General features: G+C 32.1%; 2 protein-coding genes across 3 annotated transcripts in view; both read right to left on the reverse strand.

Annotated features, from left to right (window-relative positions):
• The window catches only part of LOC125866664 (glycine-rich RNA-binding protein 4, mitochondrial-like), a 469,856-nt gene that overhangs the window by 63,160 nt on the left and 385,589 nt on the right, over window positions 1-21,107 (reverse strand). The gene's annotated exons all lie outside the window — the stretch shown is intronic.
• LOC125866629 (uncharacterized) lies at window positions 205-10,233 on the reverse strand. Its single transcript, XM_049546925.1, has 9 exons — window positions 9,694-10,233; window positions 8,104-8,196; window positions 7,832-7,936; window positions 6,681-6,839; window positions 5,557-5,655; window positions 5,357-5,485; window positions 4,763-4,942; window positions 1,991-2,107; window positions 205-623 (listed from the first exon to the last, which is right to left on the reverse strand). The coding sequence occupies exons 1-9, from the start codon at window positions 10,075-10,077 to the stop codon at window positions 459-461; spliced, it is 1,431 nt and encodes a 476-aa protein (XP_049402882.1). The 5' UTR covers window positions 10,078-10,233; the 3' UTR covers window positions 205-458.

The following is a 21,107-nucleotide window of genomic DNA, read 5'->3' on the forward strand; positions in this document are numbered from 1 at the left end:
ATGCCAATCATTCTTGTAACTCATGTTTCTTCATGTAACGTGTTCCATCTAATAGATTAATAGATTGTGAACTTTCATATTCCAACAATATACTCGGTGTAGTTTCACAGGTGGGGTTTGAGAGGGTGAGTACGCAAACCTTACCCTTACCTCATGGAAGTGTAGAAACTATTTCCGAAAGAATGAAATCATCACTATCATCTTTGTGAACTGAACATATAAGATCCAAGCCAAACAGTTCCTAACTTCTCCATAAACTCAACGAAAATCTCTAGCACAACACATGGATATACATTCATCTTGAAGCTGAAAGCAGATTGCGGATGGGGCAGAGAGATGGGAAGATGTAATGTATTGATTATCTATATCAGATATTGACATTCATAAATATTACAGCACATTTAATTTCACAGTGGAGAAATACAAAGAAAAAGATGTTTTCTCCCTGAATATAAGTTTTAACCAGCTGATTTAACGCGCAGTTTATCAGCGACATAGAGAAGGTGGCTGATGTTAGAAGATGGATAATTTTGCAGTAGCTTCAAATTAGAAGTGAAATCACCAGCAAGTAAACGCCTTCGGACAATAATCAACATAGCACAGCAGATTCTGAGCAGTGTTTCCTGCAAGTTGATAATAATATTTGTTATTTATTACATTATCGGAAATAACCTCCCTACCCTGACAAGGTAGAGGGAAGGTTTGCATACACTCTATCTTCCCAAGACCCCACATGTGGGATTATACGGAGTGTGTTGTTGTATTACAGTAACAAACAATATGCTTCTTCACCAGATCACAAGTATCTCATAGCCACAATAGATTAATTCCCTTCCACACCAACCCACAAGGAAAGGATGAAAAGGAACATATGAATATTAAGTTTTTGTTGTACAAATCTACAATTAACCAGCCCCCAAGGCTTAGCTTGAGTGGCAAAAAGGTGGAGAATTGTGGCTTAGGTCGCAAGTTCAAGTCCCACACCATGCAAAGCGAAGCTAGGTATTTAAGTGGAGAAGGGTAGAGGGACGGGTCCATTATCCACCGAGTTTAGAAGGCTGTGATTGGTCCAGAGGACGGGTCACAAATGAATTTCTCGGTTATAAAAAAAAGAATAAAAAAATCTACATTTAACAATTCCCTCAGGGTTTAGTTCAAGTGGCAAAGGTTGACGGATTTGTGACTTAGATCACAGGTTCGAGCTCTGTGTCATGCAAACTAAGCCGGGTATTGAAGTGGAGAAGGGTAAAGAGGTAGGCCTATTATTCAAGTTTAAAAGGCTTCGGTTGGTCCTATTTTCACGGTGATAAGAAAGATCTACACTTAGCAATGACACAAGAGTTCAAAAATCTCACTCTGAAACTGAACCACCGACCACCTAACTTACAAGAAATTCTAAAACAACACGCTGCGATGAAACTATTACTCGAGTGGAAACCAAAGATTACTTCATATACATTTTATCCCTCTCCAGTGTTGAGTCTATGGAAAATGACCTCCCAATTTGGGTATTTCTACTTTCGCCTCTTCCTGAAGGACATTACAGTGAAATCTCTAATGCAGATCCTTAAACGGATAAAACTATGAGCTCATGCAAGCAATATCTTAAAAGTGATATAGCTCTTAAAAGTGTATTTGAGGAGTAAGGAGACAGATGAATGACAACCCCCATACAAAAAGAAAATTGAGAGGATCAGATATTGACAATTATTGAGGTGCCTTTCGGAGAATTAACCAGCTCATTGGGGTGGGCAGAAACCAGTATGGACAACAACATTAGAGGAATTTGACTCTCTAAAACCTTTGAAGCACCTGTAAGACTTAATTGCTCTTTGTGAAGAATTGCATTTGAGTTTCTTTTTGTACACATCCTTAATGTGGAATTTCCCCCTAAAAGTCAGTGAAATTACTTGTCCAAAGAAAAAGAAAGGAGTAACAAGATGACTTAATAAAGGATGGAACATCAACTTTTAACTCCATGACGTCTAACCTGAGGTCCTTCAGGATCACTTAGGAGAGTGTCCCATATAAGAAGACTGTCTGGAAAATTGAACTCTTGCGTCAGAAGGAGAGTTATCCACCTAAATGCATAAAACTGTGGATTCACCTGTTAACATCCAACAACGAACACATAAAAGATCAGTGTTAAACTCAAAATATCAGAAAAGCAAGTCAAGGTAATATCTCACACCTAAGGGAAAAATAAGAAAACGTGCTGAATTTATTGTACCAACTAAGCACATCCATCAGTAAAACCAACAATTCCGATGTAAGAAAGCACAAGGACAATCACAAACATATAGGATGTCTTATTACTTTAAATTCATGTAATCCAGGCAAGTAATTCTTCAACACAGGAAGCAGGACATGTATAAATTCTCTAGAGGTGTGTTTCCAATACAATATATTCTCTAAATATACATTGTACCAGCTGCTAATATTACCTGAAAGGCAAAGAATGAAGAAATCCAGACATATCCTACTAAAAGGAAGGTGTGGATGACTAAAGGATAATCAAGAAAATAGTTCAGTTTTGGGACAGGCTACATGTGAATCTGAATCAATTCTCAATTGGGTCACTTGGCTGCCCAGAATATATAAGGTGCCAGACAATGAAAAACAGTTTTCATTCCAAGGGAAACAATTCACAAATGAACAAATCCAATATGTTTCACGGAAAACTGTTAGGCTTAAAACAGACTTAAACCAGGTATGAGCAAGGTCACCTGCACTCTATGTTATGTTGATCCTGTATTTGCCTTGATCGTATACATGTCGGACGGGTGTATAAGGGTGTAGGACACAGTGCTGATACTTCAAAATGCACTAAAAATAGCAAAAACACTTGAGATACCCATACCAGATATGTACCTATAAGTGGATCTGTGTAACATAGCTTGCATCAAAAAGTAAGGTTCTGGATAAGATTAAGCCTCCAGGTTGACAAGCACATTAACACTGCATTTTTTTTTCTTTAAAAAACTACTACATTAATATTATAAAACATTCCATCAATAATGTAAATATGCAAATAACAGAATTAGCAAGCAGAGAGGGTGCGTAAATTAGATGTTCTCAAGATTGGACAAAAATATTGAATAGAGTGCATTAGTAGTGCTTGCATTAGTAATGCTTGTATTAGTTATGCTTGTATTATTTCTTATACATTGTTTGGTTTCATATATTAAAATTAACAAGCCTTGCATAATTTTTATTAAAAAATGTTTGTTTACAAAAATGCCCTCCACACTTTTTAGTTTTGTATCCATGTAACAAGGTTCTTTTGCTTAAAACACCGCAATAAAGTGGCCAAGAGAGGAATCTCTCTATGCAACATATGTTCCTTATGTGGTAAGGCTAATGAGACAGTGAGACATCTCTTCTTACATTGCAACTTTACTGAGCAGCTGTGGCAGATTTTCCTTCATCTCAGAGGCATATCTTGGGTGTATGCCTAGCAAGATTGATGAGACTCTATTCAGTTGGGAGATGGCTGGAGTTGGGGCTACAAACAGAGAAAGATGGAGGATGATCCCTGCTAGTATTTGGTGGACTATATGGACGGAGAGAAACAATAGATGTTTTGAGAATAGGAACAACAACCTGCAGGAAGTAAAGCTTAAGGGGTCGTTTGGTAGAGTGTATTAGGAAAAATAACGCATGCATTAGCACTNGCATAATTTTTATTAAAAAATGTTTGTTTACAAAAATGCCCTCCACACTTTTTAGTTTTGTATCCGTGTAACAAGGTTCTTTTGCTTAAAACACCGCAATAAAGTCGCCATGAGAGAAATCTCTCTATGCAACATATGTTCCTTATGTGGTAAGGCTAATGAGACATCTCTTCTTACATTGCAACTTTACTGAGCAGCTGTGGCAGATTTTCCTTAATCTCAGAGGCATATCTTGGGTGTATGCCTAGCAAGATTGATGAGACTCTATTCAGTTGGGAGATGGCTGGAGTTGGGGCTACAAACAGAGAAAGATGGAGGATGATCCCTGCTAGTATTTGGTGGACTATATGGAGGGAGAGAAACGATAGATGTTTTGAGAATAGGAACAACAACCTACAGGAAGTAAAGCTTAAGTGTATTTTGTTGTTTTGCTTTTGGTGTACAAATGTCTACTCCAATGAAATTGAGTCAATCAATAAAGTTCTTTGCTAAAATTTCACTAGCTCTTTTTTACTTCCCAAAATAAAATTAAATATTTGTTAGTATTTTGAATTCTAAACTTAATTTTTTATCAAATAAGGGATGAGATATTAATTAAGAACTTGGAGTATTTTTGTGTTTAGCTCCAAGGTCATAAGAAAAAACATACTGATCTCGAGAAGAAAGAATGTATGATCAATGATGCCTAGTGATTGGGGGTTAATATTACAAAAAATGTAAAGGAATACGAAGTCGACTGCTGATAATTCAGAGTAATTGGGTTCAATAATGGTTAGGTAACAACTGAGAGAAAAAAGGAGTAAAATATTTTAAAAGGGCTTTTGAGGACAATTTTGTCATAGCTAATCTAATGCAAGGGTTAAATCCTTTGAATTACTAATACCTAGAAATCCATGGTAATAGTAATACACACTACAATACACAATAGAGTGTATAACTAATGCTTGCATTAGTTATATATAGCATGAAAAAGTATACCAAACAAGGTACTATTAGTACACGGAGCTAATGCATGCATTAATTAATTTTGCTAGTACACTATCAAACGACCCCTACCAGCCAATAATGCACTAAACAAGGAATCTTACATTAGTTGTCACTTCAAGATGCCGCCATAGCTCTTCATCATGTTCTTTCAAAAGTTGAGATAGCCTTGTAATTGTGGAACGAATACCAACAACACTATTATCAAGTTGCTGACAAAAATTATCACGAAATCCACTCAACAACTCCACAAAGCAGAAGAAAGTATCTGCTTCTGCCATTGCCTGTATAATTTGCAGATAGAAATGATAAATAGACTGATTGATGAGGACCTTTGAAGCTTCAGTCTAGAAACAGCTGAGAAAATAACTCAGTCTAGAAAAAAAATATAGCATACAAAGGTTTTGCAAACCGAGTAGCACTCTTCACCAAATTATCAATATACAGAACCACAACTATCATCGTCACAGAGAACCAGAGCCACAAGGGAAAACCATAAGACAAAAGAGCAAGATAAAATATAAAGAACTGTGTTTAAAATAATTCATTGGTCAAAGATTAGCAGTTGCAAGTATCAAAGAATTCAGCTGGCCCCACATTCTTTAGCAAAACTTGGTTACCAGCTATCATGTTCTAGGAGTGACTACCCACAACCACAAAACGTCACTAAGAGAACAAAGCATCACTTAGACACTTACTGGATCTTCCTCATTGGGATCATTCCTGAATACATAGAAAAGAGGTGCTAAGATCTCATTCATGCCTTGCACATATCTAATACCAGGATTCAGTTTGGCAAATATAATGAGTATAATCCTCAAAGCATCCTGGAAACAAATGATAGACTTGGTCAATCCACTGCGGTTTGTATTATAAATCCAAAAAGACTAGCTCTTGCCTGGTTAGATTTTGCAGACGGTGTGTCTCCTGAGAAAAAGTGCAGGTCTGGATGGGTGCGCTTTACATCCCGATCAATCTGTTCAATAATCTCTGTGTCCTACAAGAAAATAGTATAAGATAAATTATCAACAGTAATAAGTTGTGACATACTCCTGTCAACTTGACAAATTTTGCAGTTTCTTGTTGTTTTTTTCCATTTTGAAGGAATTAAAATGTTAATTGTGTCCCAAAGACTGTGATCACAGAATTGATATGTGTCCAGTGTAATGTAAGTATGGTTGAGGAAAGAAATCAAACAAATAAGCTAATATATCACTAATACTGACAACAGCTTCGAAGCGAATATAAATTTAAAAAGCTGCTTTCAGAAAAATCTTGATCCATTTGTTCTCTCTCCGGATCTATCACGGTCTCAATATAACAGTGCAGTGTTCGACAGGGGTACCATACTTATAGGGGTCGTTTGGTTGGAGGTATTAGGAAAAATATTATCAACATGAAGTTCTGTATGAAATAATGCAATATTTGGTTGGACAGATTTGGAACGCACAACTAATGTAGTGTTTGGTCAGCCGTATAGGAAAAAAAAAAAGTCCCCTCATAAAGAAAGCAACGCTTGGTTGGCAGTACTAAATATATGAATTCAGCTATTTGGAAATTTTTATGTATTATTTTATGTGGGAATTGGGATAGAATGTGTCATAAGAACATGAGTATTAGTATTTAGTAATACAACGATAAAAGTACTTGCAGATGAAATGCAAATAAAACGATAGAAGTATTTGTAGATGAAATGCGCTTAAAGTAGGTAATCCCTACATAGCATCCATGTATTAAATATGCATTGCATAACAATCTCAACACTATAATCCACCGTATAGTCCCTTCATTAATACTCGCTATATAAATAATCATGCATTATAATCCTTGCAGAACAAACATAAGAATCAAATGGCCCCTTTAAGGTACATTTACAGAAAACAGAATGTATGAAATAGATCATGACATTCAGTTTGAGGACTTATCTTGAAGACGTGTATTCTTATGCTTCACAATGGAGAACCCCAACATAATCTTAGAGGTAGATACTGGGGGAAAAGATCATTTGAAAAAAGGTGGTACCTGGAAGAACTGATTCCAAATGCTACTTTTTCCAAGACTCAAAGGATGCTCTTCCTGAGTTACTTTTGATCTTGAGAGTACACCTTTGCCTTCAATGTCTGTTCCTGTTCCATCATTCTCAAGACTTGCAGACTTCTCCAACCTCCTCGCAATCTCTGACTGCCTAGCCATAACAACATTCAGGAAACTTTTGTACTTGAAAACAAATGATGCTTCCAGAAAAACAAAACTAACATAGTATACATGAATTATTGATTCCATGAGAACACTTTTTGTTCTTTGATAGGTATTGATTCTATGAGGGCATTTTTTACAATTTTTTTTACACATTAACCTTCCAATAATACCAAGGGGACTAAATAACATGAGCAATAAGCAATCTGCGCAAGAATATGTCTATAATGTTCTGCGCAGAAAAGAGAAGGAAAACTACAAAATTAGTTATTGCAAAAAAGTCTGTGTTTCCATAACAATATTTGTTATAGTAGTCAACCATATTTAATTACTTGTAAACAGCTCTACGCAGGGGATTTAAGGAATCATATTTTTAACTCTCTACTTTGAGTGATCACATTTCAACCCTCCCAAATATCAACTATAAATACCGTTCAATCCTAACTTCATTTTTCACCATTGAAGCTCTCAGTTCTCTCTTCTCTTTCTTGACAATCTACCAAAACTCTCAATTATCAATTATGATATTATTTATTAGTACTTGACGTAAGCAAAATTAAGATTCAAACCTTTCAGTTCAAGATCACGTTCAAATTTCAATTTACAGTTTTCTTAATTTATGTTTCACTCAGGCATTTTGGTACACTAGTTCCACCAGCTCTCAGTATTTTAGATTCAATATTTATCTGATTAGCTCTACATTATTAAATTTTTTATTTTATTTTCACAATGTCTTCTGCTCATTTTTTTTTATATTTTGGTAATCTAAAAGTAACGGTAAAGCTCCAACGGGCAGTTCTTGTAATCAATGGTTACAACCCCCTCCACCTATGAAAGATGATTTTTATTGTTTTGCCAGAAGCATGAGAAGTACTGACAGACAAAGGAGGGGTAAACATGATTATAAAGGTCTTTATGGTATTTTAGTTATTATAAGTAGTAAGATGTCATGCATTAGTAAAAAAAACAGAACTTACAGGGTTCATAAGGAGCTCCTCTTTAAATTGCTTGTACTGAGGCCTCTTCTTAGCCAGTTCTGTTGGCCATAACGCTTTCTCAGTTGGCAAATACCCCAACAGTAGCTGCACAAAGACATGCACTCAAGATGATCCATATACTTGAAAGGTATCCAAGATGAGACCTTTTACTATCCTCAAATTTCTAGAAAAAGAATGTTCTCTAACTTTAACCAAAAAAAATGCCAGAAATTAATGTTTTATAATATTAAGTTGTGTGACACATTTTGTACCTTCCATACTATAGCACGAATGCCAGGTCCGTCTGGTATCCCTTGTGATGCTAGCCTCCGGACTTCCCCCAAATTAATAATCTTCCTTGACAACTACATCATATAAAAACGAAACAGTATATTAGGAACAAGAAGAACAAACCCCAATTGGCCTTCGTCCTCCAATATCAGGTCTTTTCAACCCTCAAGCAGCATAATAATTTTATTGCCATTGTATTTATTTAAAAGACAAAAGAGACTAAAAAACGTCATTGGCTAACTAAAGGTTTCTCATATACATGATGGAGGATACGACCAAGTCATGCACATCCCACAAGATTTAACTTATATGCACTAACAATGTAAAGATGTTTTACATTATCCATGTATTTTAACATATTATAACATGGTACAACAAACAAGTGGGGTTTGGGGAGGGTAGAGTGTATGCAGACCTTATCTTACCATACCCTGGGAGGTAGAGAGGTTGTTTCTAATAGACCCTCCGCTCAAGGAAACATATTATAACAGGGTACTTAACCTTATTTCTCAGATTACAAATCAGAATTGGTTACTTGGAATTGTCTTTTCAGCTATGTATAGAGTAAAAATGCTCAGTCTAGTATAAAAGTTGAAAGGTTGTTTGGTTGGACAGATTAAGAAAAAGAATCCCATATCAAAATTTGGTATTGTTTGTCCTCTGTTTGGTGGCCATTTTTTATTTCTGGTTTAACTAATACAGTTATACATCAATTCAGATAATATATTATTTTTTAAAATCTTTTTTGTATTAATAATTCAAGGGAGGGAAGGGAAGTTTGCCACCAACCGCTGCAGCACCATCTACAAAAACTGTTCTGTTTTAATGCATTTACCCTGAGGACCTGGAATTTTGATGCATACATTTTAATCATAAAAGGTATCTGTATCGACAGCATTACGAACTAGCCGTGGAAGTGTATACTATTAACTCTAGTACATGATGTAACTCCAGGCAGGGGATAGAACACTTACCAACATCAGATATCATATTACACTTCATATTATGTACATAGGATGGCTAATACAATATTAAACTATACGGTAATTAATATCCCTATAACAATCGTACATTATAATCCATGATACAACCAGTATATGACCTCTTAACAAGTGTATAAATTAAAGCTCTATCCCAACAACAACAACAAATCCAGTGTAGTCCCACAAGTAAGTAAGGTCTGCAGAGGGTATCTACGCAGCCGTACCCCTATCTCGTGAAGGTAGAGGGACTGCTTCCAAAGAAACCTTGGCTCAGGTAAAGCATATTAGGAAAACATTACCAAAAAGGAAATACAGTAGTGAAGAAGTCATGCTGAAAATAATGAAGACAAGAACACTAGCAATATAACTTAAGCAAAAGGTAATAAAAAACTTTATCAGAAAAGGTAATAAATACAACAGGTGATAAAAATGGAATAATAAGACAGTTGAAGAGTAATAAATTGCTATAATAATACTACTGATATAGAAAACTAAACAATGTTCGAGTACCTACTAACATTCTACCCTAATTCTCGACCTCCATATACTCCTATTAAGGAATGTACTCAAAAGAGAGAAGATAGTGACCTCTTGAGAAAGCTGAGCCTGGCGAGAAATATTCTCAGTTGAAGAGATACCAGATGTCGCAGTACTACTAGCTGAGCTCCCATTTTCACCATCACTACGGCAATTACTACTACTACTATTTAAAGGACCAATAATTTCCACCTTAGGGCTCGGAGGCGGCACAGGACGAGGTTCAGCTCTAATTACAGCAGGAGGTAGCATTGGAACTGGCATATTTACCGAAGACTCAGCACTGACCGATGATTTTACAGCTGAATTCGTTGAGCGATTCATATCCTCACTGTCAATTGAAGTCTTTGCAGGAGTTAACGATTGTTGTGGCGGCGGCGAACGCGAAGACCAGAGAGAATTGTTGAGCCAATCGGGAACGTGATTCTTCGCCATTCTCGATTTTTTCAGAGCGAAATTGAAATGAAGAATCGGAGAGTAGTGGAAGAGGAATTGAATTTATACTCCGTGGTGAAGCAGTTGGAAAATTGGGGGCGCCATTGATGATGATCAGCGGGTTTTTGAGTAGAGAGAGAGGAGTGAGATTGGGAACATATCACGTTAGAATCTCGTGATGTTATTTCTTATTTTTGAGAGGCGAATTGTATTTGTATATATATATACTATATCAATGAATATAATAGTATTAACGAAATATAATTTGTATTAACAAAATTATATTCCCCTTCTTCTGTCTTTCTACATGTATCAAGGTTGTGCAAGGCTATGAAATCAAAACTCATTCTTGAATCATCATCTTCGTTAGAATCTTGAGCTTCTTGATAATATGCATTGTCTCCATGTTCTCCGTAGTCTTCTTTTCCTGAACTGATGGACCTAGTTATATTATTATTAGGATTCTCCCTTCTTGAGCTAGTATTTGCTATGTCTCGTTCTGTATCTGGTACCAATCTGTCGGCACTTGGATATGGATTTGGTAGAGTAGTAATTACATGTTTATCTTGTCCCTATTGAAAAAATTTCTCTAAAGTCTTTTTTATTATGCTCTCGATTTTATTATTCTTTTTCTTTTTATGGAGCATAGTTTTCTTTGTTATCGTTTCTACCTGAGTAAATGATCTGGGTAACCTTTGTCTTGATGAACTTTCTCCTTCACTTTTTGGCAAAGTGACTGCCATAAACGGATTTGAGGTGTCTTTACCGGCTACCGTTTGAACCGGACTAGCTGTATCCTTTTTATCCGATACAGTGGATCTTTTTGCATTCGTTGGGGAATGCACACCCTGCTCATCCATTTTTTCTAGAGATGGAAAACTCATTTCTGAGGTCTGTGTACTGGTATGAATCTTCTGAATGGAGTCTTTGCCTTTGAGTGATTTTACCTGCTCCATTAATTTCGCATTCTCTTGGAGTAAAGCTTCCACCTTTACATTTAATCTTTTAAAGGCCTCTGTCATTGAAGAACAGTGGTCACAAAAGATTATTTTATCTGTGTCCTTTTGGATATTATATTGTGGAGTATTTTGTAGATTTTGTCTGAGGGCTGGAGAGATATAGTAATTTGGACCAAGTATCTCTCTTACATAATCTAAGGCTTCAGTAAAATCATTAAAACCTTTAAAAAGAGGAGTTTTAACTCCGTTTATGGATTCTACAACTTCTATCCAGGTTTGAAAAATACCGTTAGTCTTACCATGTATTACCACATAATATTTAACTTTGTTTTCTTTACTTTTGTCTGTAAAGTATTGACACAAGATATTTAATGAGGCTATAAAATATTTATTGTCTTTCTTATTATATGTCATCCATAAATTATCTGCTAAACATTTCTGATGTTTGTCTAACACATATTCTGGTAATTGTCTATAAGATAAATTCGAATTCAGGTAACATATTAAATTATGCTTACCGAAGTAAATACGATCCATCATATCTATTGATGGTGTCTGAGCTCTAAACTTCATATTACCTAATACAGTCTGAGCGTATGTGTCTGATGTTGAGGCTACTCCTTTGCCTTTGTCTATTGAACTGGTTGGTCTCATGCTGAAAACAAAAGTATACTTAAGTTATTTTAATATTTAATCTACTTAACTGATCCGCTAGACTATTATCCTTTCCTTTTATATATTCAAAAATAATATTTGGATAGATAGATATAGTATCTATAAAATTTAGCCATAGTCTCTTGCTACTAGTTTTTTTATTTATCTTTTGATGAAATTTAACTATGACTTCACAGTCAGTTCGTACTAATATTTAATTTTTATTTAAAATATATAACTTAAAACTATTAAGACCATATATTATTGCTAAGACTTCAGCATCTATGCTGCTCATATTTCCTTTTTCTTTATATTTTCCACTTTGATAAGTGCAAATTTTTTCTTATGTCTTATCACTATATTTATTTGGTCTGGCTTTTAACACGGCTCCCCATCCTTGGAAACTACCATATGTTTCAATTATTAAATAATCTGTTTCTAATGGTATACTTAGTTCTGGAATGTTTTTAACTTTTTCTTTAATTTGTTGTACTAATTTAATGTCTTCTATATTAAAATGTTTTTGCCCTTTACTACCTGTTTTTGAATATAATGATCATGCTAGTCTTCCTAAGTCTTTAATAAAATTTCTAGCATAATTTACTAATCCTAAAATTTTTTGTAAATCTTTTGTATTATCTAATTTATCAGGCATATCTAATACTTTTGTTGCTATATGTGGTTGTAATTTAATTTTACCTTCTCCTATTGTTACTCCTAAAAAATTTATATGGCTCTTACATAATTACATTTTCTTTTTATTTACTATTATTCCATTTTTTACGAATAAACGAAATACCGTCTGTAAGTGTCCTAAATGGTCTTTAATATCTTTACTAAAAACTAAGATATCATCTACATAGACTAAGACAAACCTTTTATAGTCTCTAAATATATTGTCCATTTTTCTTTGAAATATTGGCGGGGCGGTCTTTAGCCCAAATGACATAGCTAGCCATTTGAAATGTCCTTCGGGACAAGTGAATGTTGTCCATTCTATGCTTTCTTCATGCATTTTTACCTGCCAATATCCTGATTTACAATCGAATTTACTAAATATCCTTTTTCCCTGGATTCGATTGATTAATTCATTTTTATCGGGTAATTTATATGCATCTGTTCTGGTGTTATCATTAAGTCGTTTGTAATTAATTACCATTCTTGCTTTACCTCTTACTATTTCACTGTGATTTCTTACCATGAATGCTGCTGATCTATATTTTGATGTAGATCTTCTTATTACTCCCAAGTTTAGTAATTCCTTTATTTGTATACCAAAGTCCTCTAAGTCTTGATTTGTTGCTTCAATAGCGACCGTTTTTATTATGTATTCAGGGTTTATGATATTTAATTGACATACTATTTGATTATTTTCCCAATATTTTAAAGGTTTTCTCCTATTATTTCCATTTCATCTAATATCTTTACTATATTGTCTAGATCTTTAAGACTTCTAATTGTACCTATCTTATCTATTCCTAATTGAAAATTATAGAATGTATTTCTACTTCTATTAAGGTATAATCTTTTTCTCTTATATCATATTCTTCTTCTTCCTCGTATTGTTCTTTATGTCCTGAGTTTTTACAACATTCACTTTTATTTTCGCAGTCTTTACAACATGTCTGTAAATTTTCAGGAGTGTTTGGAGATATACCAGCTTGTCTTCCTTTTGTTTCAAATTTAATAGTTTGTACTGGTGTATAAGTTAGGTGTTTGAAGAATATTACCCCATCTCTTGTAATTAATGTTCCTCCATTATTTTGTATCATAAATTTTAATCCTAATACAAAATCTACATTTTTGTTAAGATCTCTTACCCATATTCTATCAAGTGTGTACATTAGTTTATAAAATGCATTACATGTATTGATAAAACTTACCTGAGTCTTTCCTATATAATGTTGGTATGTATTATACATTCCATCCATTTGCATTGCTGCAATTGGCTTATCTAAGGTTCTTATTAATTTTTGTGGTAGAATCTTTTTATTTATTATACTACCTGTACATCCTGTGTCTACTAATGCCAAGGTTTCTAATTCAATATCCTGTATTTTAAGTCTAGCTAATACTTTAACAGTAGTAAATTTTTTATCTTCATTACATATTAAATTTTCATAATGGTTTCTATATTCATTATTTCTGCTTCTTGGGTCGATGTTTTGCACATCCCCCATTCTTCGGTCATATTTTCTGTACATTTTTGTTTTCCTTTTTCTAACGACATTACCCTTTGTTCTAGTTCATTTATCCTACTTTCTAATGTTATTATTCGTAAGTTTATTGTATCGCTACTTATATCTCTATTTTCACGTCCTTCTTTTACTTTTATTTTAAATAAATTTTCTATGCATGTTATACATCCTTCAGCATAGCAAAACTTACATTTTGCCCTTTTTTCTCTGCTTGAATACCATTTACATAAAAATACATTGGTTACTATCTATTCCTTTATTTCTTTCAAACTCATGGGTACATTCTTGTGAAATATTCATCATTGTACTTATTTGTAATTCTTCTAAGTCTATATTTTTGAATTCTAAACCTATTTCATTTATTAGTTCTTCATTAGCTGAATCTGACTCATCAGACCGAGTTGTTTCTTCAATTTCTACACTACATATCGAATATATGCTTTCATTATCTGACATGTATTCATCAACATTAATCAATGTTTCTTGAAAATTTTCTATTAATTGCGAGTTTCTAGTTCTACTATTATTTCTTTTAGGACATACATTTGCTAAATGTTCTATACTTCCACATGTGAAACATTCTAGCTTATTTTTATAATTTCTATCATTTCTATATTTTCTAACATGTCTATCCTTATTTAGATATGGCTTTTTAGCTGAAGATCTTCTTAAATAGTATCTTTTATTATACTGTTGATTGTAGTAAGGTCTATATTTCTTGTATCTTTTCTTTGATTTATTTCGTCCTTTATCATAACTTTGGGTTGTATACATGACATTCTTACAGAAACCCATTTCATTTTGTTTTAGTTGTTTCTGTATTTATATATTCGTGCATTTTTCTGTTAAAATTTCCATTATATGTTGTACTTTGTGTCCTATAGACCATTTACCGTTTGGGTTTTGTATTACTCCTTCTCTTTTATACCATCTTTCTTCTATTTCTCTACCTAAAGCTCCTGACAGTTTATTAAATAACTTTTTTCCTAATTCTTCGTCAAAAGAATTTCCACTAATTGTACAGTAATAATAATAATCTTTAAGAAAGTTCTTTATGTGGAACCAACTTGTAATACTTAATTGTTCTAGGTTTATCAAAGCATTTCTCTGTAATACTACTAAGCCACTATTTGGGTCTTTTCCTGTAATTAAACTATGTATTTTATTTGTAAAATTATATGGGTTTGCTCCCAGGTTTACTAATGCTTGGAATTCTTGTGGGAAATTAAATTTATATGTTTCCCATAAGGCCTTTGCAGATTCTCCTAAAAAGGTTTCCATATATTTATACATTGTTTCTGCGTCTGCATCTTGGTATGTTTTTATATAGTCTGCTACTACTATTCCTTTCCATAAATCTATTACTGCATTCCACATCTGAGGATCATGTGCTGCTATATTTAATATTTTTCCTTTACTTCCTCCTTCTTGTAACCTAATAGGTTCTTCTATAGGCATCCTTCTACCCATTGGTCTTACATTTTCAGTTACTGTATCTGAGTTTACCCTAAATACTCGTCTCCTTGGTACATTTCCTATACTTGTGTCTATTGTATGTTGTTGGGCAGTTCGCTGGAATGGACTAGCACTTGAACTAGTGGATTCCATAAGCTCTTTTTGACTTATTATAGAATTTCTTTCTATTTCATTTTCACTTTCATACAGATTTTCTAGTAACTTTTCAAGATTTTCTAGTTTTTCTTGGTTATAGTACTCTTTTCTATATCCTAGATTATCAGTTCTAAATTCGCATGTTTTAAAGTGTTTATTTACCTCAAAAATATCCATATTTCCTGTCTTACATCCTTTACATTTAAAAGTTATATCAGTATTATTATTATATCTTCGTTGAGCTTCTTGCAAAGCTTCATCTACTTCATATTCTTCTTGTATTATTTCTACATTCATAAACTCTTTTTCTTCTTCTAATTCTAACTCCTCTTCTAAGTTAGTTTGATTAGAGTAATTATAGTTTGTGAACCTAATAGATGTTTCTCCTTTGTATTAGTATAAATTAGATGAGATTCTGGCGTGAGAACTTTCTTTTTATTAAATTGTTCCAAGTTCCATTCTAATTCTGCGTATTCTTCTGGGTCTATTTTTATTGGTTTGATTAACTTTATGCCTTTGTTTCCCATTACCTCCACTACATCTTCGACTTTTAATCTAAACTTTGTATTACTTTTGGATGCAATTTTTCCAATGAAACCAACACACATTAGTAGATTATTTCCGCTACTCATTTCTTCGTATCCTTTAGTCTGTATTCCTATCTTTATGTGCTTTCCGAATTCTCCTAAATTAATCATAAAATCCGGGCTAATATAAAATATTCCTCCATTATTGGTCATATCTACTTCTGTTAATCCTATAATGGATTTCTTTAAGTCGGACCACCTATCATCGTATATTACGATTAATACTTTAGTTCCTAGATTTTTTCTGGTTAATCCTTTTAACCCTACTACTATTAAGCCCATGTGCATTAATGTTAGTCTGTTATGTATGATTCCCTTTAGAGATTCTGGGTTTATTAAATTCATAATAGCTATTTCTTTTCCTATAACTGAAATTTGTTCTTCTCTATAATGTCTATATAGCTGATTATTTCTTGCAAAATATCATGTATCATATAATATCTTTGGGTTAAGTAAATTTAACTGATTCTGTTGGAATATTCTTAGGTCTTTATCTATATCTATTACTTGGTTTAACTCCTGGATTTGTTTATCTTCTTGTTTATTTCTTATTAATATTCTTGATATAAGGTTATTTCCTATTCTATTCTCAGAAAAACTTACTCGTGGTCTTTCTTCGACTGTTGTTCTTCTACCTGAAAGAAAGTCCATTTTTGAGATTTTCTAACTATGCTTGGTCTTTCTTTAAGTGGAGTAATTTCAATATTTTTTAATTGAGTTATTAATTCCTCTATTTCAGTGTTTTTAGGTTGTTCTTTTATAACTTCTTTTTCTTTAATTAATTTGTCTAAGTTTTTATTTAACTATATCAGTAATACTATTATAGTGTTATTTTGTTTAATAATTATTTGATCTGATTTACTTGAAGGTTGGTGATCAGACAGACCTTATGGATCTGGTTGAATACTTCCTGCAAATTTTAAGGCTTTAGTGTATGATGGTTCTTGGCATAAGTCGTTCATGAAAGAAGTTTATCTTCTAGTTGTTTTATTGTCTTTTTTAATTCACTAACTTCAGTAGTTACTGTTTCCAATTGAGTTATAATTTTTTCAACTAATTCAGTAGTTTTTAATTTCGATTCTTTAGTTTTTTCTGTTATGGTTTTTATTAACCTTACTATTTCAACTTTTGTAGGTATCTGTTCTATATTAAACTTATTATTTAAGTATTGGATCTTTCTATCTAATTCTAATTCTTGTGATTTTAACAAATCAAGATTTTGTTCTACCCTTTCTAATATCTTCTTATGTTTATTTTGAGTTATTTCTACTGTTTCTAGTAATCTTACTATACTCTTTTCTTTTTCTTGTGTTTTTTCACTAAAGTTTATTATAAGATCTATTATAGTATTATGGGAAAATGCATAAGTACCCCCCCAGCCTATGCCCAAAATCCCTGAGACACACCTAACCTTTACTAAGGTCCTATTACCCCCCTGAACTGATTTTTTAGTTAATTGTTTACCACTTTTCGGCCTACGTGGCTGAGTCCGTGATTTCACCTCTGTTAAGCGCGTGGGTGCAGCTTTTAGACGGCACTGACCAATAAAAATTGGTCATGTGTTAAAATAAACTTGGAAAAAATAAATATTAACTCAATTGACTTCTTCTTTATTATTGTTCTTCACTAGTATACGTACCCGCGCGTTGCGCGGCTATATATTAATTTAAAATTATTTTAATTTAATAAAATATCAAATACTTCAAATATTTTTATATATTGTCCTTTATTACTTTTATGTTGTATTAATAAACTAATATTTTTCATATTAAATATTTAATTTTTTTCACATGAAATGTAAAATATCATAAGATTAAATGACATGTTAGTATATTTTGAATATTTATTTTTCGAATCCAAAACATTCTTTACATTCTGAAATTTGCGTCAAACTATAATAGAAAAATGATTTAATATAGAGTGGATATAAATAATGTAATAATAATACATGTACTTGCTATATACATTTTCTTATTAATCATTGAAGATAATTAATTAATCAGTTTGTTATATTATTTTTTAAAACATTAATTTAATCTCTTAAACTTTCGTAGAAGAAAATAATAATTTAAATTTTAATCAATGATTAGATGTCGAGGAACTTATCAATTTTTCTAGTATTCTAATATAGTAATTATTGCGTAAATTCCTGTTATGACTATTATAAAATTTATCATAATTTTTCATACTTATTATTTTAATACAACGTGTAATCTTTACTTATTATTTTCTTCCCATTGTTATTTTTGTTTAATTATATTACAAATAATACTAACAACAATTTCTTTTTTTATTAATGTAAAGATAATTTAATATAACGTGTAATTTTTACTTACTATTTTCTTCCCAATTTTATTTTTTTAATCATCTATAAATAATAGTTACAACAATTTATATTTTTATTAACGTAAAGATTTTGAGTAATAATTCTTCTTATGTTCTATTAATAATAATGATCGAAATTATTCACTATTAAAGTTTCTACATAATTGATATAAAAATTGAGGTTGCATACAAATAAAAACATGTTTGAACAAACAAAATAATTATATGCACTATTAGAGAGTACCTTCTAGTCTTATAAGTATCCTACAATTATGATAAAGTTGGAAAAGTGTAACTATCTATAAATAAAATAAAATTATATATATAATATTTACAAAATTTTACAAGCCCAAATTTGAAATAAAATATATAAACATTGAAAGCTATAAACTAACTAAAAATATATTCACAAAGTAGATTATAAGTAATATTTTTTTTTCTATAAATAAAATAAAATTATATATATAATATTTACAAAATTTTACAAGCCCAAATTTAAAATAAAATATATAAACATTGAAAACTATAAACTAACTAAAAATATATTAACAAAGTAGATTATAAATAATTTTTTTTATCTATAAATAAAATAAAATTATATATATAATATTTACAAAATTTTACATGCCCAAATTTGAAATAAAATATATAAACATTAAAATCTATAAACTAACTAAAAATTTATTAACAAAGTAGATTATAAATAATAGGATAGCTTTTTGAAATTTTGGGAAGTGTAAAAGCTACTTTTTAGAAAGTTGAAAAAATGGGGCCCAGCGCGTGTTGAACAAAGTTTTCAACCTATTTGGTTTATATTTCCACGTAAGCTGAAAGTGGTAAAAAATTAACTAAAAAATAAGTTCGGGGGGGTAATAGGACCTTAGTAAAGGTTAGGTGTGTCTCAGGGATTTTGGGCATAGGCTGGGGGGGTACTTATGCATTTTCCCTAGTATTATATTGCTTATCTTCTGAATGTAAAAGATGTTCTCCTTGACTAAAATTGCACCTTATTACTGAATTTTCTTTTAATATTTTGTACTTCTTTTCAGGGTAGATTCTTAGGTCTAAGTAATCTAATTGTTTTAATGGATCTATAGTTATTATTTTAGCCTAGAATAATATCTATTTTACTAATACTTTTCCTCTGAAACTTTATTCTATTATTTGCAGATTGGATATCACTATCGATGCTTTGTAACTCCCACCTGAGAGCACTTAATAATTCTGGGTTAACTAGTTTAGGTCTATTTACTGAGTATAATCCTCCGTGATTACAAAGTCTATATACTAAGTCTCTTGTTTCTAATACTTTTAAATATAAGCTTAAGGTCTGTCTTAATTTTAACCACTCTGATTTTATTTGTATTTCTCTGTATAAATACCAATATCCTAGTCGTAGTTGATTAGCAAAAGGATGTTTTTTCATATATTATGTCTTGACTTTAACTGTGTAATATATTTATATTCTAATCTAGTTATTATTTCTATTAGGTAATCTAGCCTTATATTGTCTTCTTTAGTACTATTTAGTCTCTTATATTCGAAATATAAACTATTCAGATCTCTTTTGATTTCTAAATGTTTTATAGTACTACGTAGCGGTCTACTCATTTAAATAATTACTTCCCAAAAACTTTTCGCTCTGATACCAAAACAGACAAAAAACTTAAAAAACTAAAAACAGACAAAAAACTTTAAAAAACACTAGCAGATTTTAACAGGTAGGCAGTAGGCAGCAGAAATCAGCAGAAATTATCACAATAGAGTAGCAGAATAGCAGAAATTCAGAGCAGAAATTCAGATTCTTTGTAAATCCTATTCAGTACTCCCTCTTACTCGTGTCTTGTCATGTTTATCTCATATATTTATCCTTTTTTTTCCTTTTTTTTTTTTAAAGTTACTACCCCGTTCATCTCTTTCTTTTAACCTGTATTCTTAACAACTTCTTCATTAACCCCACCCTGGAGATGGCCAACAAGACGTCCTGTGATTTTTGCGGACTTTTTTAAGGCCTTTTAAGTATCCTAGGAATTTACAGGTTAATCCATCATTGTTTTTAAGAAGTTAAAAGTCTAACCATATACTAAGGGTAGTTTTTAACATATTTACAACATAACTTTAAAAAACAAACATACTTTACATATATTTTTAGGGAAAACAGGAAACATAAGAGACTTACATTACTTTGACGGAGAGAGGCTTCCCTTTCGGGAACCCCGACTGACCCTTACACACTTAAAAACAAACTTTGGTACACATAGTTATTACAAGAGGATTGTTTTAGGAAAATTTGGATTTGCTAAAGGAGAGGATTTTTCTGAACATTGGAAGGGGAATTGTATGTATATATAAGTAGTATATATATACTATATCAATGAATATAATAGTATTAACGAAATATAATTTGTATCAATGAATAAATTGTATACAATCATATCAATTTGTATTTGTTTATGTATAATTTGTATATGTATAAGAGAGGAGAGAGATGAGAGAGAGAACGAGAGGAGAGACGTGCACGTAATTGTAGATAAAATTAAGTCGCGAGTGTTAATTAATGGAAACTATAGCTATGTTAGCTAATTAACTAGTATATATTTCCTTATCCACGTAATTTCCCCTCAAATCCTTAGTAGAGAGCCGAGTGGGTTTCTCCCAAATGGGCCCTATTAGGTGATGTGAATTTGGAATGGACC

This window comes from Solanum stenotomum, chromosome 6 (assembly GCF_019186545.1).
Source record: "Solanum stenotomum isolate F172 chromosome 6, ASM1918654v1, whole genome shotgun sequence".
Lineage (NCBI taxonomy): Eukaryota > Viridiplantae > Streptophyta > Magnoliopsida > Solanales > Solanaceae > Solanum > Solanum stenotomum.